Below are 27420 nucleotides of genomic sequence, written 5' to 3' on the forward strand. Positions count from 1 at the left end.
AAACCCTCGCATTCTTCCTCGATGGCTTAACACATTCCATCTGAGGAGTAGATACCACTTTCCTTTCTTTTCAAAACCTCTCCCTACACAAAGCTATTCAAAGCCCACACTGTGGACCGGAATTCCTCAGCCAGGCTTGTGGTTTTAGAGGCCAGGGAAAAGGCAGATGGGATGAAACATGACTAAATCCCAAATCAATGCACTATTTCTTCTCCAGAAAGAATATCGCAAGGGGTTCAGGAAAGAGAGAGAGAACAATGTCAGCCTGCCAGGATCCCTGCCATCTTCCACCCCCACGCCAGCAGGGGGGTGCCAACGTTGAGATGGCGCGCCCTCAGGCTAGCATGGGGGCCAGTCCTGCTTTGCTCCTGCTTCCACGTTCTGAGAATGGGCTCCTGCCTCGCTCCTGTCTGCAGGGGGTTGAGGCATGAACATCTGGCAGGCCTGGGGAAGTACAAGTCATTCTTTATCCTTTAAGGGCTAATCACGGACTGGCGGGAGCCCTCGTGTTGTGACCCCCGAGGAAGCAGCAGAGAGGGAACAAACAAATGTGGTTTTAAGTCCTGCCTTTTTATTAGCCATATGTCATCTTTTAAGAATGGCAAATTCAGTATTTTTATACCTACAGTGGAGCCCCGCTGGACATAGCTGGGGAAAATGGTTTTTTCAACTGGGAACATGTTTTCATAGCTGGGACAATGCAGTAAATGGTCTGGAATCAGATGGACCTGAGTTTATGTCCTGATTTCACCATCCTGGCAAGTTACTCAACCTTCTCTGTGACTATCTGTAAAATGGGAACCTACCTCATAGGGCTACTATAAATACTGAATTAGATAATGTGTATGAAAGGCCTAGCCCGGTGTGGAGCAGAGTGGGTGCTCCACAAGAGGGGTGGACTAGACAGCATCATCTCAGAGGACTCCTTCGTTTGTTAACGTTTTTCGAAACGAAAGCGCATGGCCTAGGTCAGAAGGGACCAGGCAAGGGTTCTAAGGGACAAAGAGGGTCGTGATCCTAGGGTATGACCCCAGGGTCCCAGGGGAAGGAGTGCATGCTGTGACTAGCTTTATGCTGCAGGATGCTCTCATAGCCAGGAAGAGACAGCAACCAGTGTCCTGCAGCTCTTAATTACTGGGGAGGCCAGGCTCCAGAGAGTTCTAGTGGTGACTGCCTGTAGGTGCTGGGGTCTGGGACATCCATTCCTCTGTGGGGGCAGGGAGATACTTTAGGAGACCTTTAAAGAGGCTGTGAGGAGGAGATTAAAGAAATGTGCAGTGAAGAGTGTAAAGGCCCCCCTTGTCAGTGCAAGACTGGGGAAACGTGGTAAGTGTTATGCTTTCACTTGGGGAGAAGGAACACAGGCAGAGCAAGGAGTGAGGCTTCTGGGAGAGGCCTATAGGGTGAGGGGCTGCAGGAGAGCACGGGAAGAGGGTGAGCCACTGGCGGGGAGAGCTGTGGCCCTCCACCAGCACCCCGCTTTCCCTCACAGCAAGCCAGTCGCCGGGCAGAGGGCTGTTTCTGCCGGGGAGGAGGACGTGGTGCAGAGCCTGGAGGACGGCAGGCAGGCTGAACAGATGGCGCGGGGACACTCCTCTAGCTGTGCTGGAATCTCAAGTCAGGGCCCATCCTGGTTAGTGATGGGACACTGGGCCACCTGATCATCTTCTCCATGGGACTGACCTCACCACTCACTAAGTGTGGGCAGAGAGGGGCCCCGCCTAGACCCTTCATTCCATCCAGGGCATGCATTCTCAACTGGGGTGGCACCTCTCCGACGGGGGTGAAAATTCATGCTTGCGTGAGGGGGAGGAGGTTGTGGTGAAACATTTTTTTAAGATATTACAATGATTTGTGGCTTTCTGAAGGCACAGTAGGTGACCATATCTATCTATCTGGAAAGAGAGAGTATCTGTGGTACTAAAATTTCATGGGGGAAGATGACAAATAGGAAAAAAAAAATCTTAAAAGGCTCACTTGGGGTGGGTGGTGATTACCGCAAGACAGGTTGAGAAACCCTGAAGTAGGGCCTCGTGTCCCCGAGAACCTGCCAGTGGCCTGATTAGGATCTGCTGGTGTGCTAAGAAACCCGACCCAGGGGGCGCCTGCATGGCTCAGTCAGTCAAGCGTCTGACTCTTGATTTCAGCTCAGGTCATGGTCTCAGGGTTGTGAGATCGAACCCAGTGTCAGGTTCCACACTCAGCACAGAGTTGGCTTGAGTTTCTCTCTCCTTCTCCCTCTGCCCCTCCCCCCACCCTCTCTCTCTAAAATAAATAAGTAAATCTTAAAAAAAAAAAAAAAAAAAGAAGCAGCAGCCCTAGCCAGCAATCTCCAAATTGCAAGGCACGCTAGGCAGGTGTTGGTAGCTCCCTGCTTGCTTTCGGCTGAGCCAGAAATCCCTACCTCTCCCAGCCAGTTCCTCTCCTGTTTGCCTCAGTCAGGCCTCCATGACCACCAGTGAGCCCTGGGCAAGCCCCACGCCCCGCAGTGAGGACTTCCCAAGGAGATTAGAACTAGTGGAGCCTGGCCTATCTTCCCAAGGTAGGAAAGTGTAAAGGTTCTCTCCTCGGCAGACAGCAGTGAGTCTGACGAACGTACCATGAGATAGGGTGATGCTTACACAAGAGCCCTGCTTCACAGCTCAAATCTGAGTATCTCTATTTTCCCTTATCAGTGCATACTGACATCATAAGGATGAGATCACATCCTTTCCAACATCAACCTTCTGGCTGTCCTAACCAGATCAGTTTAGAAGCATCAAGATGGACAGTGAGAATCCAGCTTCCTTATCACTATTTTGTAAGAGCTACTGATTTTTATTCTAAATAAACCTGTAGGGAACATGGACAAATCATTATGTCATAAATGGCCATGACTGTGGCTTCAACTATTAGCCACTTTTGTTTATTACATTTAAATTTCAATTATTAGGCTGAGATAGTCAGCTTTTAAAACACTGTGTGATTAAAAGAAAGAGCAAATATTTCCTGCCTTAATGTATTTCAAATGATTATTATTTCATATTAATCATGTATGAAACTGTATGCAGCAAAGTATGGATGATTTTTATTCCTGTCTTTTAAATAGGCACAATGTTTTCCCAGCTCTACAATTTATTAGCTATTTGATTAAAAAAAAAAAAACACAAAAACAGCACCTTTTGGGGAGCCTGGGTGGCATGGTTGGTTAAGTGTCCAACTCTGGGTTTTGGCTCAGGTCATGATCTCAGGGTCATGAGATGGAGCCCCACATGGGGTTCCATGCTCAACGCAGAGTCTCCTTGGGTCTCTTTCTCCCTCTCCTGCTGCCCCTCCCTTCACCCTCCCCTGTGCTCTCCCTCTCTCTTTCAAATAAATAAATCTTAAAAAAAAAAAAAACAAAACCGCTTTTTTTTTTTTTTTTTAATGTCAGCTCTAGGCCCAACATGGGGCTCCAACTCACAATCCCAGGATCAAGAGTTACATGTTCTACCAACTAGGCCAGCCAGGAGCCCCCCCCAAAAAACAGCTTTATTGAGATATAATTAATATACTATATAATCTGCCCACTTTAAGTATACAATTCAATGTTTTTAAATATATTCACAGGGTTGAATAACCATCACCACAGTCTAATGTTAGAAATTTTCGTCCCCTCTATAAGAAACCTTGTACCCACTAACAATCACACCCCCCTCCTTCCTGATCCTGCCACGCCTAGGAAACACTAATCTACTTTCTGTCTCTGTAGATTTGTTAAGTAGGCACACATTTTTGAACAAAATCATTTCATATTCCAACTCCATAATTAACCAATAGCTTATTATTGCATAATCAGCCAATAACTTAATCACATTTAACCAATTAGATTCATACCTCATCTCTTGATTTTCGCTGGCACTTTGTGTGAAAGTGAAGTTGACGTTGGTCTAGCGGGAACTGCTCTGTGTTACTAAAACTGCATTCCTAATAAGCACTAAGGCAACAGATTTAACTTCCTGCCCAGAGATGTTCACCGAAGAGTCAGTAAAGTTTTTAAGTGAAATGATAAATGCACCAGGAGCTTGCCGTTGAAGAATTCCTATGGTGAAGGTGTTTGTAAAGGCTAATCTTTAAGGGCACCTGGGTAACTCTGCCTTCGGCTCAGGTCATGATCTCAGGGTCCTGGGATCGAGCCCCACGTCGCGCTCCCTGCTCCGCGAGGAGTTGGCTTCTCCCTCTGCCTCTCCCCCAGCTTGTGTTCTCTCACTCACTCACTCACTCTCTCTCTCTCAAATAAACAGAGTCTTAAAAAACAAAAAGTAAAACCTGGCTAATCTCTAAGGTAAAATCCACCCACATTCTCTCCAGCACAGACATGTTGACTGGGCTGGTTTTGAACTCTTGGTTTCCATAGATTTGGTTTACTTGAGGGATTTTCTTTTTGGTCCTCTCTGCAATGATTACTGTGTGGCAATGGACACTTAGCGTCCTTCTTGAAGGTCACGACTCCCTTGCATAGCACTGAAATGGGTGGTTTCAGTCCAGACCCTTCCGCTGCTAGCATGTGACAAGTTCTGGTCACGAGAGCTTTAGTGCGTATACACACACAGTCTGTCCTTACCAATCATCACAGAGTTTTCCATAGCAAACAGCATGTCTGAAAATGGATATATTTTTCTAGACCTTGTAGCTGTTTATGAGGCAGTGGTGTCCCTCTCTTAGCACCAGATAAATGGGTGGGCTGAAATGGCAGATCTGAGGCACGTCCATTAAGATGAGGAAGCAGTCATTATATAGACAAGAAGGTGGATCTGGCCAAGGAAATTATAACTTTCCCCAAGTCTTTGCCCTCGTGTAATGCTCAGATTACCAGAATCCTATTTGCGGAATAACAATGACTTGCACTTTTTCACCAATATGCTTTACAGACCGTGTTTGCAGATGTGATTCACTTTGAGTCTCATTACAATCCTGTGACGTAGGTAGGATGGGTCTTTCATTTTCCAGATGAGAAACCAAGTGTGAGAACCTGCTCGAGGTCAAACGGCGAAGTGGCGGAAGCGGATGCCTCAGCTGCGGTAGGTCTCTGCGGAAGCTCTTAGTCACACATACATGGACTCCAGCTTTGCTCAAAAAGATTGTGGAACTTTTTCTTTGGAATACTTTCCGAACCTGTAGCACATCTTTGAACGTCCTCAATGGAGGCAATATCTCATCTTCTAAGTCCGTGGTCCTCAAACTAGAGCAAGCATTAGAATTACCTGGAGGGCTTGTTAAAACGCGGATTGCTGCGCCCACCCCCAAGTTTCTGATCCATTAAGTCTGAGGTAGGGCCCAGATGATGTTCCCAGGTGGTGCTGACACAGCTAGTCCAGAGCTGCATTTTGAGAACCACTCCTCTAAGGAATTTACTTCTGGAAAGAGGGAATCATTAATAACCAAGTCTAGTGATGACAGTGGGAGATCAAGCTAGGGAATTCCACCGTTGGCCAAGACAGTGCGCAACGATAAAGACCACCACCAGTTCTGAGGGCAATTCGAATAAAGAACTCCAAAAAGGTTCTAAATAATGGCGCTTTGGTTGGACTAAGTGTGAAGCTTCCCAATATCACTGCTTTAAAGGGGATTTCACTCTTTCAGATGTGTGCTAAAGAATTTTTTCTGGCACAGTAGTACATGTGTGAGATGTGCGTTACCAACTCTTGCATTTCCCAGCTTGAGGAAAAGAAAAGAAACCATGGAGGTGACACCCACATTAGGGAGAATCAGTATCAGGGAAGAATTAATGGCCATTTCCAGCAGTTGACTAGTCAGACTGGTGTAGCAGGGGTCCCTTCTGGGCTGCAAATGTGACAGGTGTGGAAGATGGGGGAAAACGTGGACTCTTCCTACCCTGACTGTTCTGTTGAGATTGGAATGGAAAAGGTAAAAAGATCTAATTTTGGATGCCAAAGACAAACATGCAACATTTTATGGGGAAAGAATTTTCCAGCAGGCAAGAAAAATGAACTGTCTTAGGTACTTAGGCTGGGAGTCAATCCTTCGTGTCACAGAAGGGAAAAAAAGAGGCGGAGGACTGCCTAAATATTCGTTCTAATTTTATTTTCAATTCTACATTACATTAAACTCTCCTTGTACTCCTCTTTAATTTACAGCAACTGCTGACACAAATTGGTGTGCCTTCTCTTTGACATCAGTATTTCTCTTGAATTATGCATTTCCATCTGGAATGAGGTTTGGGGGCTAAAGCCGTCTTTATTTTAGATGGATGAAAACAGAGAGGAATCAATTGGGGGTTGAGTGCAAAACCAAAGGTAGGTGGGGCCGATATACATTCAAGGTAGCATCTCACTGCCCCAAAAGACTATAATATAAATGGTATTAAAAAATGACACCGGTCTTGCAATTTTCAACATATTGATTAAAATTCAGCTACTAGAGAATAAGAAAAACTATCAGCCCTCATCCCAGAACTTCCAGATTCTTCATTTACTGGTACCCTACAAGTATTTAGTAACCATTTGTAAGAGTACAGATGATCATAGAAATTGCATCAACTCTATTTGATCTACATCGTACATTGGTTGTGGTGGTTCACCCTCAGAGGTCAGCGCCATGGACTGATCTGGCTCCATTTGTGGTGATATATGGCTCCTGGTCCAAGTCAACCAGTGGTCCCTATTGACAGAGGTCATTTGCTGGCTCCAACTGGGGCCTGATTCAGTATCTACTGGTTCTGGGCTGGCCACTCATACCAGTAATGGGGCGTTAAAAAAAAAAAGATTATTTATTTGAGAGAAAGAGAGAGAGAGAGCAGGGGGAGGAGCAGAGGGGGAGGGAAAAGGACGAGGAAGGAATCTCAAGCAGACTCCACGCTGAACTCGGAGCCGGACGTGGGGCTCGATCCCACAATGCTGAGATCATGACCTCAGCTGAAACCAAGAGTCAGACGCTTAACCAGCTGAACCAGCCATGTGCCCCAAAATGGGGCATTTTGATGAAGCTATTTTGAGTTAGCCCTTGCATCAAAATGACCATACAAATACTGTCTCAAATTACCAAATAACATACAGAACAGACATCCCTATCCCCATATCCTCTTCTGCACCTCATGCCACTCTCAGCCCAAGCCTGGGCTCTGCCCTAAAAGCAATCCTCAGCCATCTCAGAAAACCCTCCATTTTTAATCTTTCCCAATCACACACTCCACCCCAGGAGTGGGAATTGGGGACAAGTTGAAAGTCTTTGCTTTGTACACTGCTTGGTGATTTAGAAAGGAGAAGAATTTTATGTTTTACTTTTTATGTTTTACTTATCATAGTTTAATGTGAAAAAGTTCTTCAATCAGTATGGCCACATGAAAGCAGCTTGGTCATAATACTGTTGGGCTAAAACTGGCTGTGCCCAGCAGCCACGGCATGATGTCACTTCCTCTTTAATAGCGACCGGTGCTCGACCAGCCTGAAGAACATGTGAGAGGCTCTACTGTCAACCTGGGAGTGGTGGCCGTGAGGCCAGGGAGCCCGGTGCTGCCCTCGCCCCTCTTCAGGCTCAGAGGCAGGGCCGGCCTGTGCTCAGCAGGGGCTGCTCTTAGTCACAGCCCGCGCTGCTCTTTGGGCTGGCTGGCCACAGAGAGTGGCCTGTGGAGACTTGAAACTGGTCAAAAAACCCCATTCTGGCCGAAAATGTCTGCGGTGGATTAATTTATTCTATAATTTAAAGAATTCCATTATCGGAATGCAATTAATGAAAGAGAAGTAGAATCCTGAATATGAGCTAAAACTGGAATAAAAAAAGGCCCTTTCTTCAGGCAACATTAATGGAAGCTTTGTATATAAATAACTTTATATATTGGTGAATAAATGGCACTTACAACTACAATGTCTATGAGTGATTCGCTGGGTTCTAAAAACTGGCCTTGCCTTCTGTGGTCAGCCATCTTTTTTCTTTGGGACTCCACTATTCTCAACAGAAAACAGTTAATCCGATATGATTTAGTATCTCACAAAAGATTCTGCTAAAACATTTTCCGCCAAATGTTCATCTTCTAACAGCTGCTTTTTTATGTCAGTGAGAGGTACTTGAAATAAAATCATTGTTCTCTGTGAAAACTGCATGCTCCATAATACAGAGCTACCAGATTATTAAACAGTAAAGATATCTGATAATATTAGCACCAACCACAGGTCCCTCTTCTGCTGATGCACTAAATTTTGAGTAATTAGTCGTTGTGCAATATCATATTTATATCCTTTTTTTGCTTGAGCTGTTAGGCCACAGAATCAGTAGGCAGTTGCTGTTATAAAAGGGTTCTCTGGGGTATTTATAATGTTTCTGGTTCCTTACAGTTGCTGGTTCACTCTCGGGTCTTGGGCTAGTTGTACATGGTGGGAACGAAGGATGGAACTGAACAATTGTTCTGAGAGTCTCACTGCTGAAGGCTGGTGTGGATGATTCACAACAAACTGTGGATGCCTTGGCTGGAATACCTGGTGTTTTGTCTACACAACCCCAATTCATCACATACTGGCTGATTTGTCACTTCATCAGGGGGAGAGGGTGTAGTTACGTGAAGGCTGTGTTCGTATCTGGAGAAAGCTAGCGTCTCGGGCACAGGTGTTAGGGGAGATATCTCAACGAGCACTGTGTTGCAAAAGAGTTCCCTTCACATGCTGTTTACTTTAAGTGAAGGATAAATTTCTGCTCCAAATGCCTCTCTGTTGCACAGATAAGTGATTCCCCAAAATGGGGGTGGCAGGCAGCCAGACATGCCCAATGGAAGGGCATGCAGGGATCATCTGAGCATTTCATTTTATTTTCTGTAAACTACACTGCCATCTTCCTGTGCCATCTGCAGAGAATCACCAATGATATGGACTATTTCTGATGGGAGTACGTCTTGGTCCTTAGGTGAGTCAAGGCTCAAAACATGCTGACAACCACGGACACTGGTAGAAGGATCTATTGGTTTTGACCATGAAATAAGCATCTTACTTGGTCCCCCGACCCTTTTATTTTAAAGGAAATGACCTACCGTTATGTTCTCTGAATTCTTAAGAGTTCTTAAACTCACTTCTCAGTATCTCCATTGCCACCTCCCTCGTCCAGGCTGCCATAATCTGTTACCAGATAAGATCACTGCAACAGTCTGGGTGGTTCCCCCTGCCTCCAGTATTGTAATCTCCAATTTATTATTCTTTTTCTTTTTTTTTTTTTAAGAATAAATTGGAGCCCAATGCAGAACTTGAACAAGGGACTTAAACCCATAACCCTGAGATCAAGACCTGAGCTGAAATCAAGAGTTGGATTAACTGACTGAGCCCCCCAGGTGCCCCTCCAACTTATTCTTTATAAGCAGCCATGTTAATCTTTTAATAGAGTACAAATCTGATAAAATCTATCTCTGCTTAAACTCTTCAGTGACTCTCCACTGCCCTCAGGAGAATGTGCAAATTTCCGGTTGTGGCAAATGAAGCCCTTCACAACCCGTCCCTTTTATAGCTGCACCTCATCCTTTTCCATCCTTCCTTGTACTGTAAGCTCTTTCCACACAGAACTACTTGAAAAGGCACCAACACTGACACACCCTCTTGGCTCTGGACCTTTCATGAGCTGCTGCCTCTGCCTGGGTTACCCTTCCCCAAGCTGACTTGTCCTTTACCTCACCTTCCCTTGCCCTCTCAAAGCAGGGTCATGGGCTCCTCAGGCCAGGTGGGCTCCTCAGCCGCGCTCCCATAGCACTTCAGGTGCATCCCCATCACGGCACTTCTCATTTGACTGGGCTACAGACTCTTCCAGACCCAAGCTCTTTGGGGCCAGGGACTGTCTTATTACACCATTGCCCTATTATACCAGCACACACCTGCTGTTTGCAATGCAGAAAATTAAAATACAGTGTGCTGAGTAAATGTGTGCACAGTGGGGTGCTCCCCACCCCATTCTGCCATAACTTCCCACCGGGGTCTTTTCTGTTTCTTAAAAGACTGTGACTTTCTGTGTTTAAAGGACGGTGTTTTTAGTTCTTGAGGTCACTTTTGTTTCATCGACCCTGGGACAAGAATAAGGTGACGGGCAGCCTCAGGATCCCAGGCTTCTCTCTCTAGCGGGCTTTTTTGTTTGTTTGTTTTAAGATTTTATTTATTTGAGAGAGAGACAGACAGACAGACAGAGACACAGAGAGGAGAGAGAAAGAGAGAGCACACGAGGGGAGGGAGAGAGGAAGAGGGAGGGGGAGAGAGAATCTCTAGCCGGTTCCACGCTGAGCGTGGAGCCTGAAACTGGGCTCAGTCTCACGACCCTGAGATCATGACCTGAGCCGAAACCAAGAAAGGCACTCCTTTCTAGCAGTTTCAAAAGACATGAAGAATAGAAAAGAGAAGGTCTAATATATACCTTCTAGGGGTTCCAGAAGGAGATGATTGAGGAAGTAGGAGAGGCAATAATAAAGAGAGAATGCTTAAGAATTGTTCAGAATTGAGGAGAAACACAAATACTGACGTTCAGGAAGAAGAGAGTCATCAGCAATATAAATGAGAAGAAGTTCAGATGTGGGCTCATTGTAGTAAAACTGCAGAATGGCAAAGATCAAGAGAAAGTCTTACAAAACCCTACTGTTCTTCTGTTCAAATGTAAACGCTAGGTTCTGACATAGGCTGCATCTTTATAGCACTAAGCATCCTAAGCCAAGAGGTCACATTGTGTTTGTGACATTTTATTTCTTAAGAACTACTTGTAGCAAAAATAGCAAAATATGAAGAAATAACAAAGCTGGGTGGTGGATCCATGGGTGGTCATGATCTTGTTCTCTATACTTTTCAGTGTCATTGAAACATTTCACAATTTATAACGAAGGAAGGAAGGGAGGACGCAGGCGATCTGGCTGGCCTTGGGATGACTGGGGGAAGTAGTCAGTGTAAGTATTTGATGCAAATTATATTTCATGTACAACTGAATCTACACAATTAGATGCCCACATGCTAAAAACTAAAAGAGCAGACTAAGTAGAGGAAGGCAGTTTTCTTTTTCTTTTTAAAAATTTTAAAAGATTTTATTTATTTATTTATTTGAGAGAGAGCACATGCAAGCACAAGCAGGGGTGAGGAGGGGCAGAGGGAGAGGGAGAATCCTGAAGTAGACTCCCTGCTGAATGTGGAGCCCGACTTGGGGCTCCATCCCAGGACCCTGAGATCATAACCTGAGCCGAAGGCAGACGCTTAACCGACTGAGCCACCCAGATGCCCCAGAAGATGGTTTCCTTAACTGGGAACACGACAGTCACAGGAAGTCACTTAGCAAATGTAACCATGATCTTTCTTTTCCTAGTTTTCTCTCTTTTTTTTTTTTTAAAGATTTTATTTATTTATTTGAGATAGAGAGTGAACGAAAGGGAGCAACAGGGGGAGAGGGAGAAGCAGACTCCCCGCTGAGCAGGGAGCCTGATGCGGGCCTGGATCCCAGGACGCTGAGATCATGCCTGAGCCCAAGGCAGACGCTTAACTGACTGAACCACCCAGGCGCTCCTGTTTTTTTTGTTTTGTTTTGTTTTGTTTTGACCAAAGGAAGGAAAAGGATATAAAACTTTGTCTTTAGAGACCCTTTCAGGGGAGTTGTAATTCACCTAACCTCTGGACCCCCTCTATCCCCAAATCACATCGCTTTCTCAGGGTTGTTCCACAGTATAGAGCCCTCCTATCGTGTTTAAAGGAGTGGAAGGACGAGGAGGGAAGTGTGAGTGACCGGCCGCCCCTTTACACCCTGTCCCACTGCAGTACATTTTACACACGCACGCACGCACGGCGCTCAGGCCACCGACAGTCTATTCACACGGCGCAGACATCCTCAGCGCTGAAAATACACAAAGTACTCACACCGCTCACCTACAACACACACGCTTTCACACCAAGGCAGACAGAAGTTCGCCAAGGCTCTTTTTTCATTTCCTCGTTCACCTCTGGCATCAGCGACAGGCACGGAGGGCAGTGGGCATGGCTCCAGCTCACTGGGCTCCACAGTTCGGCTCCGGAAGGTTTTTTGCCTCTTAATTTCAGGTCTACCCAAGAAACATCTTCACACCCTGGAAACCACAGAGAAGCACCCCGCCACGGGCTCACACTGCTCTCCTGGGAGAGGCGGAGGGTGGGCGTAGGAGGCTCCAAGCCGGCACTGGGAATGGATAAGCAAGCTCCTACAACCTTAAACCAACCCTTCTTACGGGGACAGGGACTATTTCCTGTCCTTTCTTTTTTTTTTTTTTTTTAAAGATTTTATTTATTTATTTGAGAGAGAGAGTGAGAGAGAGCACAAGAGGGGGGAGCGGGAGAGGGAGAAGCAGACTCCCTGCCGAGCAGGGAGCCCGATGTGGGACTCGATCCCGGGACTCCAGGATCATGACCTGAGCCGAAGGCAGTCGCTTAACCAACTGAGCCACCCAGGCGCCCTATTTCCTGTCCTTTCACTTAGGTAGCGTCGAGGCCCACAGAACACTCTAAATCTAGATTTAGATTTTGCTCTCTTGACTTTTGCTGAGGTTTTGACAGTTTTTTTTTCTCTTCTCTACATCCTACCGCCCCCCCTCCACACCCCTCTTCTCACTACCATGGCCCTTTTTAATCTCTGGCTGGATCTGAGTTCTGAAGCACGGCTGGTGACCCCAGCTTCTGGCTCAGGAGCCCCAAAGACGTCCGGCACCAGGCACACGTACGTGCATGTCCAGGTCTGGCCATGGGACGGTACTTTAGGAAAACGGAAAACACAGCCTTGTATTTGGCCCTGGTCCAGTTCCTCAAAGTGAAGATGACATTTCTGGTAAGCAGTTACAATTAGATTTTTAGAGCCCTGGGTTTTCAACTGATCACATGCAGGATTAAGAAAGATAATGTAAAATACTTAATTCTGCCCGATTAGCCAGCAAATGAGGTGATCTGCTGATACGGAAGTAATGTAATAGAGCTAATACGGACCCCCGGGCATGACAGATGTCTTGTGCCTTGTCCATCAGTCTCTTCAGCAATCACCTTGTCCTCTGTCCTTTCTTTATACTCACTCAACTCCTTTTTGTCGTCTTCATTTTTTCTGGTAGCCAGAGTTGACAGTTTGCTCAGGTATCATGTCCATTTATTGATATCATTCCTAAGGTTAAGATGGCTATTTCAGAGCCTCAGCTGGGTGTTCTGTATGCTATGATGCTGGTTTCAGAGATGCCATTTACCCTCTGTAACTTAATTTTGGCCTGGCTTTTCTATCATGCAGGTAAAATAATCTAAGGATAGGTTTTAAAATGGGAAACTGGGCATTTTGTTTTCATAATATTAAAAAAAAAGCATGTGTATCTGAGGTTTATTCTTTCCCTTGGCATATTCAAGGTAGAATTTAAGGAATATAAGGAATCCTATAGCTCCTCGAGTCCCCTGAGAACACTGGGGGTCAGTGAGCCTAAGTGACCCTAATACATATACTAGTCACTTTCCCAGAAGGAACTAGAACTCTTTTGTTATTTCAGGAAGGCCTGTTATTATATGCCAAGCATATAGTAAGCAGTGGGATTGCCCAAAAAGGAACTCTCTGAGCTGGACCTTGAGGATGGATAGGAGTTTGCTAGGCAGGGAAGGAGGAGTGTTTTTGTCTTTCCTTAAACTGGAGAGCTAGTTTGGGAATGTTAAAAAAAGGGAATTATATTTTCCCTAGCCTCTCCAGTTAGCAGTCCAGGCCCCTATTTAAAGAAGTCTCATGGAAAGATGATCTGGTTATGTTCTCTAGGAGTAGTTCACCTCTCCTTCAGGTTTGGTCATTCAATGACGAGGATGAATGGAAGTGGTCTGTGCCCGAAACTTTGATATCTGGACTGGAAAGATCCTGCCACACTACTATCCGTGCGTCCAGCTCCTTGTCCTGTACAGGAAGATGCTGGAATCAAATGGCAGTGGGACCTGGGTTTCTTTCCACTCCGTGGACTGGAGAGCATATGCGCTCCTGGTACATGCTTCCTGGTACCCTGACATGATCCGGGTACAGTGGACACATAGGGACCTAGTAATGAGCACTAAGAGGTACTGGGTGCTTACACGTGCCAGACACTGTTCTTACGTGGGTTCCTGCCTTTAAGTGAGGCTGCACTCTATGGCACAAAGTAGGCCGTGCCTTTGCAAGATCTGGAAGCTTCTGAAAATCTAGAGGAGTGGAGGGATTACAGAAGCCTGTATCATGACAAGTGACAAGGAAAGTCAGTGCTGAGATGCCATGTAGGAGGGACTGAAGGCTGGGCGGACTGCCACAACATCAAGAGACAGAGGGGTGCGGTAGAGAGTACCCGGACGTAGGAGTCGGACAGACAGACCTGGAATCAATTCCTGGCTCTGCCAACTTGCCAGCTGTCTGACAGGGCAGATTCTTTGCCGTTAGGAGCATTACTTTCCTCCTCTCTAAAATGGGCATTAACCCGTCTTGCAGGGTTGTTCTGAGCATACAGAGTCCAGCACAAAGCCCAGCCCAGCACAGCCTAATGCCTGGCCTTTGGGCTTTAGCCTTATGTCCCCAAGAATCTGTAAGAATCATGGAGGTCGAAGATGCCTCAGAGATCACCCACTCAGACACGTCCTGTTTGGATGTACAACCCGAGCCCAAACGTAATGAGTCCTTTGCCCAAAGAAGCCTGTAGGTTAGTGGCTAAATCAGGGTTTGAGCTCAGGACATCATCTGGCCTTACCTACTGGGACCGATGATTACAGTTAAACCATAAGCAATATTCTCAAGATAGTTCACCAAAAAGGTGATTTAGGCTGATCCTGTTAGTTCACTTCAGATTATTTTCTCCTCACAAAACAGCAGACTTTTCAGTATTTGCTTTAGGTCACTTCTGAAGTACGCTCATTTGCTTTCTTGTGTGTGTTAGTCTGCTTGGGCCATCATTTAAAAAATCACTGGCTGGGTGGCTCAAACAACAGAAATTTATTTCTCACAGTTCTGGATGCTGGAAGTCCAAGATCAGGGTGCTCACAAGGTGGGCTTCATTCTAAGGCCTCTTCTCCTGGCTTGCAGGGGGCTGCCATCTTGCTGTGTGCTCTGATCTCTTTGAGTCTACACAGAGAGTGAGCTCTCTGGTGTCTCTTCCTATAAGAATATTAGTCCTATGGCTCCATCCTTATGACCTCATTTAACCTTAATTACCTACCCACTGCAACATACGAATTTTGGAGGGGACACACTTCAGTCCAAAGGATTGTTATATATGTTCCTCCATCCCTCCTGAGCCTTTCCATTCAGGTCTGTTTCAAATGGGAGGTACATGGACAATGAAGTATGTGAACTATTAAGTACCTAAAAATGAGGTATCACCTATGGCCTGGCTCTTTTTACCATTCCTTCAGGTCATCAACTAATAGAGACCGAGAAATGTGGCAAAGCCAAGGTCTGGATCATTCAATATATTATTAATTGTGGGAATGAGGGTTGAAGAGTTTAAGACTGGTAAGCAGACCCCTTCTGAAAGAAAACGTGACCATGAGTAAAGCTTCTCTGAAGATCTGCCATGCATTTGAGTGATGAACAGAAACAGTGCAGCTTTGACATTTATTCTGTTATTTCCAAGGGAAACTGTATAAAATAACATATTTTTAAGGGAAATTGTTTCTTTAGAAAGATTAAGGAAAAAAATCCTGTCAAAAGTGTGTAGGGAAATATCTAGACTTAAAAAGGAGCTCCAGTGCCTGGATCTGAAGGCAATGCAGATCTAGTTCTTTGGCATCAGGTGTGTATCCATTCAGAAGTCATCTTAAGTCAAGGGGCTACTCAGCCTACTTATATAGAGATTTTGGAATGCTTGAGAGGTTCTTTATGAGACCAAGAGTGAACCTGGCCAATTACTGGCTCCTTTGTGAGGATACCGCCCGGCACACTCTTTGAGAAATGATATCCCCTCTCTTATTTGCTAGATGTGGCTCCAAATAGTTTTTTGCTATGTCCCCAAATCATATGTCCTCCAAATTTCAAAGTAATGCATGAAAAATAAAGGGTCATGGAAATACTGAAACAATTTAGAATATGGAGTAGAATGTAGAAGTCCTCCTTTATGGCACCTGCCTCCTGTCCCCTCCTCTTCCCCATCCCAATGAGCAATAGTAGTTTGGTGGGGTTCTTTTCCCCCAGATTTTTAAATATGCTTTTATTTACAGAGAGCTAGAGTTATTTTTAACTAAATGTCACCATTGCTATTAAAATTTGATTTTCTCATATTGATGATTATGTAGATACATCTGATCAATTTTTGATTATTACAAATAAAGCCAGAATAAATATTCTTTAGCAATATTTGTATATATGAACATTTCTGCAGGATAGATTCTTAGATTTACTGGGTCAAAGGGAAAGCATATTTAAAAAATTGGGACTGTCAAATTGCCCTCTGAAAACATTGTAAAATTTACACTCCCACCAGAATTATCTGAGCGCATGTGCTTCCAATTTATTTGGACTTTGACATTATCAGTCTTTGTTTTTTGCTGAACTGATGTTAAGGGGGGAATCTTACTGTGATTTTCATTTGTATAATCCTGATTTCTTGTGAGGTTGAACATTATCACATTTATTTTCTGTATTTCTTCTTCAGTGAATTGCCCATTTATGTTGTTCGAGAGAAATGGTTGATCTTTCTGAATTGTAGAGGCTTCCCCTAATTACACATATTAATCTCTGCTGGGGGAAATATTCACATTTTCCATTAACAGATATTCAAAAGTGCATGAATGGGTCTGGAAAAAAATATGGAAGGATTTGTACTAAGAGTATAATGGTGGAGAGGGCCCCTGGCTGGCTGGGCTGGTGGAGTGTGCGACTCTTGATCTCGGGGGTTGTAGATTCGAGCCCCACTTTGGGTGCAGAGACTACTTAAAAATAAAATATTTAAAAGGATAACGGTGGTTATATCTAAGTGGTAGACTCATGGGTATTTGACTTTCTTCTTTATACTTTTCTATGTTGTCTGATTTTTTTCTCCTCTTGAGAACTAAGTATGTATTAATTTTATGAATGGAAAGAAAAAAACCCAGTAGACTGATAAGTAGGGTCAAGGTGCTCTCAAGGCCGTTCCAAAAGACGATCTTCCAAGATACTTTGAGCAGTGGCAGTATCAGTAGATACTTAACTTTCCTGAGGTCAAAATATGGAGGAAACGACAGTTAACTTCTTGGATAATAAATTGACATGGCAGTTAAAGTTAGCCTTATTATTTTATAGTTACCTCTTCAGCATCCAAGATTCTACTGCTCTTTACCCACAGTGTTTTCCTCTCCCAACCCTTTTCCAAGTCCTGGCAATCAACAGTGAAGGGAGCTCAAACTGTATCTTGGCTATAATGTAAGTTTCTGGACAGAACTGTGCAAAGGCTCTTTTCAAGGACAAAAAGGAGTAGGAGGCTACAAAGACCCCTCAGAAATCCTACTAATTATTAACAAATGCAAAGAATGTATGTGTTCATCAGAAGGAAAGAGGTGGGAGGGAGAAAGAGTGCTTTGCTGGGGAAACACATTTTAAGGAGCGTCACAAAGACTAACACTGGCAGTGCCCGGGTAAGAATGGTGAGTGTTCAGTCCTCTCAACAAGACTAGGGCCAAGGAGGAAACACCTCAGTTTGCCTGAGGTGGGGAACAGCTCTTAAGAGCTCTAAATTCATTGGTTCTAATGACATCTGGCAATATTAGCTTGGTCTTCCCCTGGCTAGAGGGTGGGAATGGAAAGAGGATGTAGGTTGGGGGGAAAAGTCATACAAAGATGGGAAAATGGCCCTTCAAATCTGGGTTTTCAAAGGCTGAACAATTTCAAAGAATGACAATTCTGAATGGTGCCTCAGAGGTAGATTAATGGGAGTCAATCCTTAAGAACAGCCTGGATGGCTGAAGGCCAGATCCTGGGATGTGGGGAATACTCTAAAGAGAAATTAACTTGGAAAACCGGGGGTAACCCATCAGTCGCAGCAATCACTGTACCTTCATGACTGCTTCCATGCAAACTTTAAAAGAAATCATCCCCACTTCCTACTGGTGCAATTTTTAGTTCCTCCAACTCTCCAAGCCCTGAGTATCTGTTGGGGGCATCCATGCAGCTGGGCTGACACTGCCTCATGCCTCACCCAGCAACGGTGAATACCACAGGACTCAAATATAATGGACAGAAGAAAAAGGGGAATAAAGAAGAGGAAAGAGAATCCCCATGCCCCTGGCTTTTGATTAGTGTCAGCTTACTTACATACCCTGCATTAGGATGACTTATTATAAGGTAAGCGATTCCTGGGAAGACAGATTTAGCCTATAGGCCAAGTTCTTAAAAAACAAGAGTATGAATGCAGATTCTAGGACTTTAACCATTTACACGTACAAAAGCAATTTCTGTATCAATTTGCAGGCCAAGGATAACTAATGTTCTAATATATCACACTAGCACGATAACCTAAAATATGACCATGCTTAAATGTGTGCGACTCTTGACTAGGGAGTGATTATTTAGTGCAATCGAGACCAGAAGGCCAAGCCCCCTTACGTTCAGGGTGGAGGACAGCATGGAGGACACGAGGGCCGTGGCATTTGGAGGCTGAGATTCAGGTAACACAGAGACACATCTGTCATGTCTCCCAAACTGAGCGGAGGACATCTGCACTCCTGCCCCATCTCATGGTAGTACAATGGGAAAGACGGAGGTAAAAATAGAAGTGATACAGCCAACTACTGACACGGAGGCGAGCTGAATAGAGCAGGAGCACTGACGTTGAACGGGCAATGGCTCCTTCTAGGGCAGCCTGCCTGTCTCGGGTGGGCAAGGGGAGCCAACTGAAGGGGTTTCCACCGGCCATGCCATCCCCGATTTATTTATTTATTTCAGTTTGGCCAGCTCTGGTGAGGTGTGATTGACAAAAATTGTATACATTTAGGTGGCACGACATGATTTTTTTTTTTTTTTAAAGTCTGCACCGTGAGGGATTAGGAGGAGAAAAGTGAGGTCATAAGCCGCCTGAGAGCGAGTAACGCCCTCCTGACAGAAAAGTGAAAGAGCCCATTTGTTCCAGAGAAAATGCCTCCCTGGGAGCTCCTCGCCTCACCATGTGAATTATCTCCTCTTTATTGGACTTATGAAGAGGCTGAACAGTGGTGTGCAGAACAGGCAAGGATTTTCATAATGACAGTGCAGGATGAGAGGACAAAGATAGCATAAAAAGGCTGAGGGAGATTCTACACCCAGAAAATAACTAGCCTTGTTTCCTGTGTCACCTCCGCTCCAATGGGGGGGCGCTGAGGGCCCATTCAGTAGATCCAGTGGAGCTATGAAGTGGAAGATTCTTTATCCCAAGAGTATCCGCTCATCGGTGAAGGGCCTAGATGGATCTTTTTCTTATTGTTGTTTGACCTTTGTTTTCTAAATTGATATAATTCACATACCATAAAACTCACCCTTTAAAAGTGTGCAATTCAGTGGTTGTCAGTATATCCACAAGGTTGTGCACCCATCGCCACCATCTAATTCCAGAACATTTTCCTCGCCCCAGAAAGGACTCCTGTACCCATTAGCAGTCAATCTCCCTGCCCCCTCTTCCCAGCTGCTGGCAGCCAGCCATCTACCCTCTGTTTCTATAGGTTTATCTATTCTGGACATGTCATCTACACGGAAGCATATAATATGTGGCTTTTTATGTTTGTCTTCTTTTTTTAAGATTTTATTTATTTTAGAGCGAGAGAGAGAGAGCATGAGTGGTAGGGGCAGAGGGAGAGGGGGAGAGAGAATCTCAATCAGGCTCTGATTGAGAGCCTGAGCATGGAGTGTGACATGGGGCTCGATCCCAGGACCCTGAGATCCTGACCTGAGCTAAAACCAAGAGTTGGACACGTAACCGACTGCGCCACCCAGGCGTCCCCAAGTTTGTCTTCTTTCACTTAGTGTAATGTCTTGGATGTTCATCTATGCTGTAGCCTTTATCAGTATTCCATTTTACGGCTGAGTAATATTCTACTCTATGTATGTACCATAATTTGTTTATCCAGTCATCTGTTGTTGAAAGTCAGGTTGTTTCCAATTTGGGAACGTGAGGAATAATGCTGCTATAAACATTTGTGGATAAATTCTTGTGTGGACACGTTTCCATTTCTTTTGGGTGTATACCTAGAAGTAGAATTGCTGGTTAAATTTAGAGTTACCAACCGGGTAACTCTAAATTTACCTTTTTGAAGCCCTTCTGGACTGTTTTCCAACGCATTTCCATTTCCATTTTACCTTCCTACCAGCATTGTTTGAGGGTTCTGATTTCTCCATGTCCTTATTACACCTTGTTATCATGTAGCCATTCTGGTGGGTGTCAGGTGGTATCTCACTGTGTTTTGTCATTTTAGAAAAAGATCAAAGCCATCCATGTATATAGTGTAAAAAGATAAGGCTTAAAGAGTAAATGCCCCATCTCTCTCCAGAACCATTTCCATGAGGCAGATACTTTAAAATTCCTTCAGCGGTTTCTTCTGGTGTTTATCTTCAATTCCTGGTTATAGGCTTCTACTGCTGCTTCTTAAAATCAGTTTCCAATATTCTCTCTTGACTTCTACCTCTGGAGCATGGGCATTCCGCTCTCTTCTCCCCAGGTGCACGGACACACACTCACTGTATCCTTCCATCTTCAAAACAGGATTATAATCTCCATGTTGGGATAAATCAATAATTGGCACTTACACTGTTATGACTACGTATTCACAGCCGTGTGGTGTGCAGAGATCATATTTACTTCATCATGCTTTAACCCTTGGATGGCAGATGACATAGAGCAAAAATCTGCCTCTTTTCTTCATTGCCACAGTTTTCTGCATATTAATTACTACTTCACCCTCAAATTCTGCAGGAAAACTAAAAATCTCTGGGCATATTCAAACACATGGATATTCCACTGTGTCTTTCTTGGTCCTTTCCTGTTTTTGTTTTTGTTTCTCGGAGACATTCCTCCAGGGCTCTCCGCTCTCCTGCTCTCACCGGGATGGCCTGGTTAGGGGCTTACTGCATTGCTGGGGCCCTGGGACTCCCCTTCATTGTCCCGACTTCTCTCCTCAGTGGCCTCGCCTGCTTCCTGGATCCCGTGTCTCCCTCTAAGTTTTATCCCTCAGTTTACAACAGCATATCTTCCAGTAGCTTCTTTATTCCTCCATTCCTGCCTTCTTTTGTGTTAAATAGATATTTTTAAGGGTACCACTGTAATTCCCTTGTTTCTTTTAGGGTTTTGTTTTGTTTTGAGTTATTTTCTTAGTGATTGCACTGGTGATTCCAGTTAACACCTTAACGTAAAATAACCTAAGTTAGACCAATACCAACTTCATGTCAATAGCATGCAGAGTTGTTTACGGCTGCTTTCATGCTAGCACAGTGGAGGTGAGTAGTTGTGACAGACCGTGTATACGTAAGGGCTGTGAAGCCTAAAACTTCACTATCTGGCCCTTGATGGAAAACACTTGCTGATCCAGTCCAGTGCCCTGATCTTTCGTGATCCCATTTTTGGCCTCCTGCCTCCAAGCATTAAGTGATCGTTTCTCCTCTGAGCTCCCACTGGGTTTCACCTTTCTTGAAACCAAAACGTTAACTGCACGTGCTAAGGAACCAGATGAAAGAGCACAACACAGTATCAACAAAGCGTGGAAACCTCCTTGTGCATCTGCATTTCAGATGCTCAAGGTGCCGTCCGTCATGATCTGTGAAGTCCGATCCTTCAACACGAAATGTCTCTGAGGATAATGACTACTGATTCAAACCTGCGCATGTCTGCGGCTGGTTTCCTCGTCACTTGGTCTTGGGCCCCAGCGGTGCATCGCCACCCGCGTGTTCTGTGCTGGGCAGGGCTTGTGTCTGTCTGACCAGCATCCACTTTGATTTTTTTTTTTAAAGATATTATTTATTTATTTGACAGAGAGAGAGAGAGCACAAGTACGCAAAGCGGCAAGCAGAGGGAGAGGGAGAAGCAGGCTCTCCGCCGAGCAGGGAGCCCAATGTGGGAGTTGATCCCAGGACCCTGGGATCATGACCTAAGCTGAAGGCAGATGCTTAACCCACTGAGCCACCCAGACACCCCGAGTTCTTTGATTTGTATTTGACACCAGGGATGGGGACGCGACATGGGGCACGTTGTGGGTCGGCACTGTGTGGGTGGGCAGCTGCCCGGGACCACTCCCAGGGCGGGCCCACCTGAGCTCAAAGGCCATCATAAGGCAGACAGAGCCAACAGGGAGAGCGTGAGCAAGCTCCAACTACGCGGCTAAACCTCTGCATTCGGCTGCACCTTCAGACTTCCCAGTCAGGTGCACCAAATAAATCCCTGGTTCTGTGTAGGCCTGAGTTGTGCTTTGGTGCTTACGAGCAGAAGCAGCTGTGACCCACACAGACACTGGAAGCAGAGGCTGAGTCTCTTTTGGGGGATATCTCCATATCTTTACTGTGTCTCTTTTGCATACATCTCATATAATCTTTACAAGAGTTACAAGAGGCAGGTTACTATCCTCCTTTTACAGATTTAGAAACTTGCCCAGGACCATAGTGCTAGGACGTAACAGAGCTGGGGGTTCAAAACTCAGCCCATGGACTCCAGACACTTCTTGTATAAGGCGCTGCGTTAAGAACAAGCAGGTTAAGTGAACATCTTCATGAGGACCGACATCTTCATGAGGACCCTTCATTTTTAAGGTATAGTTTTTGCCCATCATATGCATTTTATTTTATTTTAAGTAAGCTTTATTTTTTTACTTTTATTATTATTTTTAAAGATTTTATTTATTTGATAGAGAGAGAGAGAGCACAAGTAGGCAGAGCAGTAGACAGAGGGAGAGGGAGAAGCAGGCTCTCCGCTGAGCAGGGAGCCCGATGCGGGGCCTGATCCCAGGACCCTGGGATCATGACCTGTGCAGAAGGCAGATGCTTAACCAACTGAGCCACCCAGGCACCCTTAAGTAAGCTTTATGCCCAATGTGAGTCTTGAACTCATGACCCTGAAATCAAGAGTCACATGTTCTACTGACTGAGCCGGCCAGGCGCCCCCCAGGACCCATCATTTTCAGCAAAGAAAGAGTAAACTCTTCTGCTCTAATTCAGGACCTGGACTAGTTTTAGTCTAATTTTAGAACTAGGAAGGAACCTCTCAAATTCAGGTGACTACTTGACAGGATAGAAAAAAAATAATGGTTTCCAAAATGACTCTGTATGAAGGGGATGACAACACCAAGTATAATTTATCAAATACCTGATCAAGCACACTGTGAAAGGCAATCAGGATGTAATTTCATGTTATAAAAGCATTCCTTGTACTTATCTATTTTTCAAAGCATATTCGCACCCATAACTTCATCAGATTCACCAGGCTCCTTTTTGATAAATGACCCACATCTCAAAGTCTTTTCAAAGCATACAAACCAAAATATACTTTATAAATAATTACATATTAATTTCTTACAAATAAGAACTCTAAAATGTTTATTCTTCAACTCTAGTTTCGGGTCCCTGACATTTATATACTTTGCTAGTCAGCTCTTCTTTTTAAAAACATTTTTAGTAGGCTCCACATCCAGTGTGGAGACCAACACGGGGCTTGAACTCATGACCCTGAGATCGAGACCTGAGCTGAGATCAAGAGTTGGCCGCTTCACCAACTGAGCCACCCAGGCAGGCCCCCGGCTCCTCTCAATTCTAGGCCATAAGCAAATAATTTTTATTTTCCCAGGTTTAGAGGAACCCTGAGCTTTTTTTTCTAACTTGTTTCCTTTCCATCCCATTCTGGGCTGTGACTTGTCCACTTAACCTGCTTGTTCTTAACGCAGCGCCTTATACAAGAAGTGTCTGGAGTCCATGGGCTGAGTTTTGAACCCCCAGCTCTGTTAAGTCCTAGCATTATGGTCCTGGGCAAGTTTCTAAATCTGTAAAAGGAGGATAGTAACCTGCCTCTTGTAACTCTTGTAAAGATTATATGAGATGTATGCAAAAGAGACACAGTGAGCACGTAGTAAATGTTAGCTGTTACTATTTGTTGGCTAAAAGAATGAGTTCTGCCAACCAGTGCTCCTTGCTCTTTCATTCCACACGCGAAGCTTGTAAGAACCAGGGACTGCTATATGGTCTACAATCTAAGCCCCATGAGACAGAGACTTTGTCTTGTTCGTCACTATAGCCCCAGCACCCAATAGATGACTGGCATATAACAGGGATTCAGTACGTATTTTTTGAATCAATCAATGAATGAATATAGGTAATACAGGTATAATGCTACTGATATTCTGATTTTATGGATGAAGAAACTGAGGCTCAGAGAGGTTAAGTGACTTGAATAAAGTCCCCCAGCTGGTTAGGGAAGGATTAAGATCTAGTCCTCCCACCTGGTTTTTCTTCTCTTCTACCCTATCACCTCCTCGGGCTCTTACCTCATGATCCAAAAATTCAGGTGCAGGATCTTTGTTACTAAATGATGATTTTTCAAGGGGGCAGACATGATTCTGAAATTTTAAAACCTACCGTGGTATCCACAGCCTTGACTTTCTCGGTGGGAATGTGCTTTGGCACGGCTTCTGTCTGTGACAGCATCACACATCCTTCAGCACCTAAGGTGACGATGACCACGTGGCAGCCCCTTTCCATGAGCACCTGCGCAGCCTTCCCGGCGTCTGCAGGGCTGCCGACCGCCAGGCCAGTTAGGATCTCAGCCTGGGATACAGACAAGTGAGAGGAAACAGCAGTGAGAATAGTAACCTGGGTCCACTTCCAGATTAGATTTGTTTTTCTAGAAAATGTCTCCCTTCTTTTGCGTAACAACCAATGCCGTGGGGAACTCTGATGCATACTGGCCCAGGGAAGGAAATAAAAAGCCCAATAACAATGACAACAAAAATGAGCTCTCAAGGACATTCTTGGGACAACTGGGGAAATTTGAATGTGGCCTGGATGTTAGAAGACAGTACAGAGTTATTAATACTTTTCTTAAGTGTGATCATGGTATCGGGGCTCCTCTTAGAGATGTGTGCTGAAGTAGCTAGGAGTCAGGTATCATGTAATCTGCAACTTACTCTGAAACGATTCAACAAAAACAAAAAGAAACACACACAGGGGAGAGAGGAAGCAACATAGCAAATGTTAACAACCATCTGGGTGGACAGTATGTGACTATTCATTGTATTGTTCTTCCAGCTTTTTCTGTGTGTATGTGTGATCATTTTCATCAAAAAGAGTTAGAGGGAACAAAGAATTCTACAGAAGAAAGGAAGAGGGGAGGGAAGACAGGAGAAAAGGGAGGGGCCGCTGACAATGATTTTGATATAAATCATGTCTGTAAATTTCACACCTAAGGCCGTAATTCTTCTAGGCCCCCTCTTGGGCCATAATGCCTTTCTCTTATTACTAGTCACAGCTTTCCACGTTTGCACAACACCCATTTCTTGTGTTTGTTTTTGCTCAAGAAGATGGAAGCAGGGTAGGAGAGGCACTGATGTGTCGCAGAGAGAGCAACGTGCTGACATTTAGATGTCCGCTACTTACTGACTCTGGAACTTTCCCCATGTCAGTGAGGGGCCTGCACAGGACCACAGTTCTCTCCCAGAGTGTAGAAAGGGCTCTGGCTGAAGTAGGGGTGAAGGACTGTAGCCCTGCCTCCTCATCCTCTAGGCACCCCTCGAGCACCTCTGGGCACCCTCTCTGGTCCTGAAATTAGTGGCTGCAAAATTACTGGACTAGATGAATTATAGGATACTTTTTGACTCAAAGGGTTTATAACCAAATTCTGTCTTTTCTGTATCCCATTTCTTCCTGAGAAAGGGTCTGTGTCTTCCTGTGCCTGCTCTGCACACGCCCAGATTAGCCCTTCCCGGGGCCTAGAAGTCACCCCACAATGTCTGCTCCTTCTGGGCTTTGGTCTTCCCCAGCAGCAAAGGTTCCATTAACTTGACCATGTGTCCCTCCCGAACAGTCTTTTTCACAGACCCTTCCTGTCTGGGTTGGCTGTGCCCTGAGGCCACCTTCTGTTTTCTTTTCATAAGTTTTTTACTGATCTTCATTATTGAGAATGCTTACATCTGTGGGGTGAGATGGTCTATTTTCAGAAACACTGAATTCTTGTGGTTTCTAAAAACCTGTTAAAAAACTATTCTTTGATGAAAGGATCCTGAACGTAAAAGATAATGCAACACCCATGTACCTACCACCTGCTTTTAATAAATCTTTATGTGTTAACTTCATTTGCTTCAGATATTTCTCTTTAAAGGAGGTAAATCATGTTTTTCATAGATATTATTTGGCAATGTGCTTCTTCCCTTAATATAATTTCATTTGTGCTGATATGCGGAGCTCTTCTTCTGCTGAACTGCACGGTATTCCATTCACTACAAATATATTGCAAATATACTACAGGTTAAAAAAAATTACTCTCCTTTTCATGGACATCAATTTTTCCATTTTCCCCTTTTACAAGCAATGAAGTATTGGATATTCTTATCACTTATATGTAATCTTTTTTCCTCTGGCCGTTTAAAAATATTTTTGTCTTTATGTTTCATTTTACGAAGTTCCATTAAAATGTATGTTAGTAGAGAGTTATATCCATTTATCTCAGGTGATACTTTTTTTTTTTTTTTAAAGATTTTATTTATTTATTTGAGAGAGAGAGTGAGAGAGAGCATGAGAGGGGAGAGGGTCAGAGGGAGAAGCAGACTCCCCACTGAGCGGGGAGCCCGATGCGGGACTCGATCCCGGGACTCCAGGATCATGACCTGAGCTGAAGGCAGTCGCTTAACCAACTGAGCCACCCAGGCGCCCAGGTGATACTTTTTTTTTAAAAAAGATTTTACTTATTTGTTTGAGAGCGAGAGGGAGAGCAAGCGGGAGCGAGAAAGCATGAGCAGGGGGAGGAGCAGAGGGAGAGGGACAAGGAGATTCTGTGCTGAATGTGCTGCCTGATGGTGGGGCTCGATCCCATGACCCCGAGATCATGACCTGAGCCAAAATCAAGAGTCGGACGCCCAACCTACTGAGCCACCCGGGCGCCCCAGGTGGTACTTTTAATACACTTTTGATCTGAGGACTCATGCTCTTCCTCAGTTCTAGACAACACCTTGCAGTTTTTCCTCTAATATTGCTTTTCTCCAGTTCCCTCCTTTCTCTTCTTCTTTCACTCCAATTAGATGTATGTGAGAGCCGCTCGAGCTATATTTCATTTCTCTAAACTTCTCCTTAATATTTAAAAAATTTCTTTCTGTGATACTTTCTAGGTGAATTGAGTTTTTCACTTGTTTGTGAATTGATGAATTCTCTTTCAATTCACCAATTCTTCATTCCAGTCTAATGTTTATCTTCCTAATGAGTGTTTTATAGAAATATTTCAAAGGTGTTTTTTCATTTTCAAGATTTCTAATTGATTGGTTTTTAGATTCACATATCATTGCTTTGATCCCGTTTCTCTTTCACACTTAACTTTCTATTTTTTTAATG

General features: G+C 44.5%; 1 protein-coding gene and 2 long non-coding RNA genes across 9 annotated transcripts in view; 2 read left to right on the plus strand and 1 right to left on the minus strand.

Moving 5' to 3' along the window:
* The window catches only part of RBKS (ribokinase), an 82187-nt gene that overhangs the window by 13525 nt on the left and 41242 nt on the right, over window positions 1–27420 (minus strand). For 5 of the 7 annotated variants that reach the window (XR_013441628.1, XM_036090226.2, XM_036090223.2 and 2 more), the window contains exon 7: window positions 24460–24648. Coding sequence is in view for 6 of the 7 variants with exons in the window: in XM_036090226.2 (XP_035946119.1) it covers window positions 24460–24648 (189 nt within the window). In the remaining variant the exon portion in view is untranslated. Of the gene's footprint in view, window positions 1–3468; window positions 5201–16267; window positions 17101–24459; window positions 24649–27420 lie in introns of those variants that run through there. The other 2 variants (XM_078056122.1, XM_078056123.1) reach the window with 2 other exon arrangements.
* On the plus strand, window positions 647–7842 carry LOC144379198 (uncharacterized). The gene is made up of 2 exons (XR_013441631.1): window positions 647–1633; window positions 7283–7842. It is a non-coding gene; the product is annotated as an uncharacterized LOC144379198 (long non-coding RNA).
* The window catches only part of LOC144379197 (uncharacterized), a 48598-nt gene continuing 30372 nt past the window's right edge, over window positions 9195–27420 (plus strand). Inside the window, exons 1-2 of the long non-coding RNA XR_013441630.1 lie at window positions 9195–9289; window positions 10780–12765. This is a non-coding gene — a long non-coding RNA (uncharacterized LOC144379197). The remainder of the gene's footprint in view (window positions 9290–10779; window positions 12766–27420) is intronic.

Source organism: Halichoerus grypus, chromosome 10 (assembly GCF_964656455.1).
Source record: "Halichoerus grypus chromosome 10, mHalGry1.hap1.1, whole genome shotgun sequence".
Lineage (NCBI taxonomy): Eukaryota > Metazoa > Chordata > Mammalia > Carnivora > Phocidae > Halichoerus > Halichoerus grypus.